Source organism: Lycium barbarum, chromosome 9 (assembly GCF_019175385.1).
Source record: "Lycium barbarum isolate Lr01 chromosome 9, ASM1917538v2, whole genome shotgun sequence".
In the NCBI taxonomy this organism is placed as follows: domain Eukaryota; kingdom Viridiplantae; phylum Streptophyta; class Magnoliopsida; order Solanales; family Solanaceae; genus Lycium; species Lycium barbarum.
In genome coordinates, this window is record NC_083345.1 from 117,822,503 (window position 1) to 117,825,665 (window position 3,163).

General features: G+C 38.2%; 1 protein-coding gene across 1 annotated transcript; it reads right to left on the reverse strand.

Moving 5' to 3' along the window:
• Nucleotides 1–1,853: 1,853 nt before the first annotated feature.
• LOC132609609 (uncharacterized) lies at nucleotides 1,854–2,548 on the reverse strand. Its single transcript, XM_060323672.1, has one exon. The coding sequence runs from the start codon at nucleotides 2,337–2,339 to the stop codon at nucleotides 1,854–1,856; it is 486 nt and encodes a 161-aa protein (XP_060179655.1). The 5' UTR covers nucleotides 2,340–2,548.
• Between the last annotated feature and the right edge of the window lie 615 nt (nucleotides 2,549–3,163).

Consider the following 3,163-nt stretch of genomic DNA (forward strand, 5'->3'; position numbering starts at 1 on the left):
ATCTCTTCTCATCTGTCTAAGAGGCAAAATTACTGATACCTTTATTGATGGGAAGTAAAAAACAGATCTCTTCTCATCTGTCTAAGGGGCAAAATTACTGATACCTTTATTGATGGAAAGTAAAAAACACCAGTAAAATAGTTGAACGGGCACAAGCTGATGTGCACACCACTGTTATCATATATATACATACATATATATATATATATATATATATATATATATATATATATATAGCATAAAACTATTATCATAATATTTTACTAAAAACTGAATATGTAGTGATAGACTTGACACCAAAATAGACACAAGATGGGGGGAGGGAGGGTGAATCGGGGTAAATTTCACAAATGGTCACTTAACTATCACTTTTTTCACAAAAGTCACTTAACTTTGAGTATATTAACACAAAAGTCACTAAACCACTTTTCGGTGTCACTAAATCACTTTGCGGTGAATAACTCATTTTATACTCTCTTTTTTTTTAAAGAAAAAATCTAATAAATAAAAAATTAATTAAGAAGGCTCAACCCGACCCAAAAAATATACTCCCTCTGTCCCAATTTATGTGGCACCTTTCGGATTTCGAGATTTAAACAAGTGTTTCTTTGACCGTAATTTTTTCATATATCTTTTAGATTTTTTAAATTGTCTATTATCGTGACTTATAGCAATTTTTACTTAGTTTCCAAATATGTAAATTTTATTTAAAAAAACTTAAAGATTACATGTCCAAATTCACGGTTAAAATTAAACTGTTTGACTCTCAAAATCCGAACCGTGCCACATAAATTGGGACAGAGGGAGTAATAATTAATTTTGGGTCGAGGCGGGTTGAACATTTTTAATTAATTTTTTTATTTATTAAATTTAAAAAAAAAACAAAAGAGTAAAAGATGAGTTATTCACTGTAAAGTGATTTAATGACACCAGAAAGTAGTTTAGTGACTTTTGTGGAAAAAAATTATAGTTAAGTGACCATCTATGAAATTTGGCTCTAACTAAGTTTTCTGGTAAGTTTAAAGGTATCGTAGACTCTGTTCTAAAAGTGTCTTCCAAGTTACCAGTACTTGACCAATGAAAAACTGGAAAGTAAAAGAAGCAATAGAATTAAATGTATTCCGACTTGAGGTTTACACTAAATCAGTAGATGTGTTATATGCGTATAGGCTATAGTTGATTAATACATAGTCTTACCTTATTACATCATTTAACATGAATTCTAAGTTACATAATTTTGTGTACATATTGAGTGCAAGTAAGTTTTTATACCATAACAGTGCTGATCTTTTGACCGATGAATGCATCTTGTTACATAATTAGTAATAATATTTTCCTAAAGATACAATACTATTTGGTTAATTTGCTATACTAATTCTTTATTCTATCTCATGTTTCTTGCAGAGAAAAGAAGTAGAGAGTTACACCAAAAAATATAGTGTCGATATTAATAAAACAACAACAACAACAACCCAGTGAAATCCCACATCGTAGGGTCTGGGGAGGGTAGAGTGTATGCAGACCTGACTCCTACCAAGGTAGGACGGTTGTTTCCGAAAGACCCCCGGCTCAATAAAAGCATAAAGAGAAGTCAGATAAGGTTAGATAAGGTTAAGAGATTCGGATAAGAAATTTAAACCGATATGGAAATGAAATAATGCAAGCGACACAGATAATACAGGATAATCAGAGCACTGAAAATAACCGATAATAGCAGAAATCGGAGCAGATGACACAGGATAACCAAAGCACAGGAAATAACACATAATAACAGATAATAGCAGAAATCGGAGCACAAGAAATTATATTGCAATAGTGCGACTACTAATAAGAACGGATAACGAGACTATCTACTAGCCTTCTACCCTAATTTGGGTCCTCCAAACCCTCCTATCTAAGGTCATGTCCTCGGTAAGCTGTAATTGCGCCATGTCGTGTCTAATTACCTCTCCCCAATACTTCTTCGGCCTACCCCTACCTCGTCTGAAACCATCCATGGCCAACCTCTCACACCTCCGCACTGGGGCATCTGTATCTCTTCTCTTCACATGCCCAAACCATCTCAATCTCGCTTCTCGCATCTTATCTTCCACCGAGGCCACCCCCACCTTATCCCGAATATCCTCATTCCTAATCCTGTCACTCCTGGTGTGGCCACACATCCATCTCAACATTCTCATCTCGGCAACTTTCATCTTTTGAACGTGAGAGATCTTAACTGGCCAACACTCCGCCCCATACGGCATAGTCGGTCTAACCACCACTTTGTAGAACTTGCCCTTAAGTTTTGGTGGCACCTTTTTGTCACATAGCACTCCGGAAGCAAGCCTCCATTTCATCCACCCTGCCCTAATACGATGTGTGACATCATCGTCAATCTCCCCGCTGCCTTGCACAATAGACCCAAGGTACTTGAAACTACTTTTCTTCTGGATGGCCTGGGTACCAAGCCTTACTTCCAAGTCAGCCTCCTGAGTTGCTTCACTGAACTTACACTCCAAGTACTCTGTCTTGGTCCTACTCAGCGTTAACCCTTTAGACTCCAGAGTATGTCTCTAACACTCCAGCTTAGCGTTAACTCCGCTACGAGTCTCGTCAATCAGGACTATGTCGTCCGCGAAAAGCATACACTATGGCACCTCACCTTGAATTTGCCGTGTCAATCCATCCATCACCAAGGCAAATAAAAATGGACTAAGAGCTGATCCTTGATGCAACCCCATCACAACTGGAAAGTGCTCTGAGTCTCCTCCTACTGTCCTCACCCTGGTTTTGGCTCCCTCATACATGTCTTTGATCACCCTAATGTACGCCACAGGTACACTTTTAGCCTCCAAGCATTTCCATAGGATCTGTCTTGGAACTTTGTCATAAGCCTTTTCTAGGTCGATGAATACCATGTGTAAGTCCCTCTTCCTCTCCCTATACTGCTCCACCAACCTTCTCATAAGATGGATGGCTTCTGTAGTTGAACGTCCCGGCATGAATCCGAACTGGTTTTCTGAAATAGACACACCTCTCCTCACCCTCATCTCCACCACCCTTTCCCACACTTTCATAGTATGGCTTAGTAGCTTGATACCTCTATAGTTGTTGTAACTCTGGATATCTCCCTTATTCTTGTATAGAGAGATCATTACACTCGCCCTCCATTCTTCGGGCA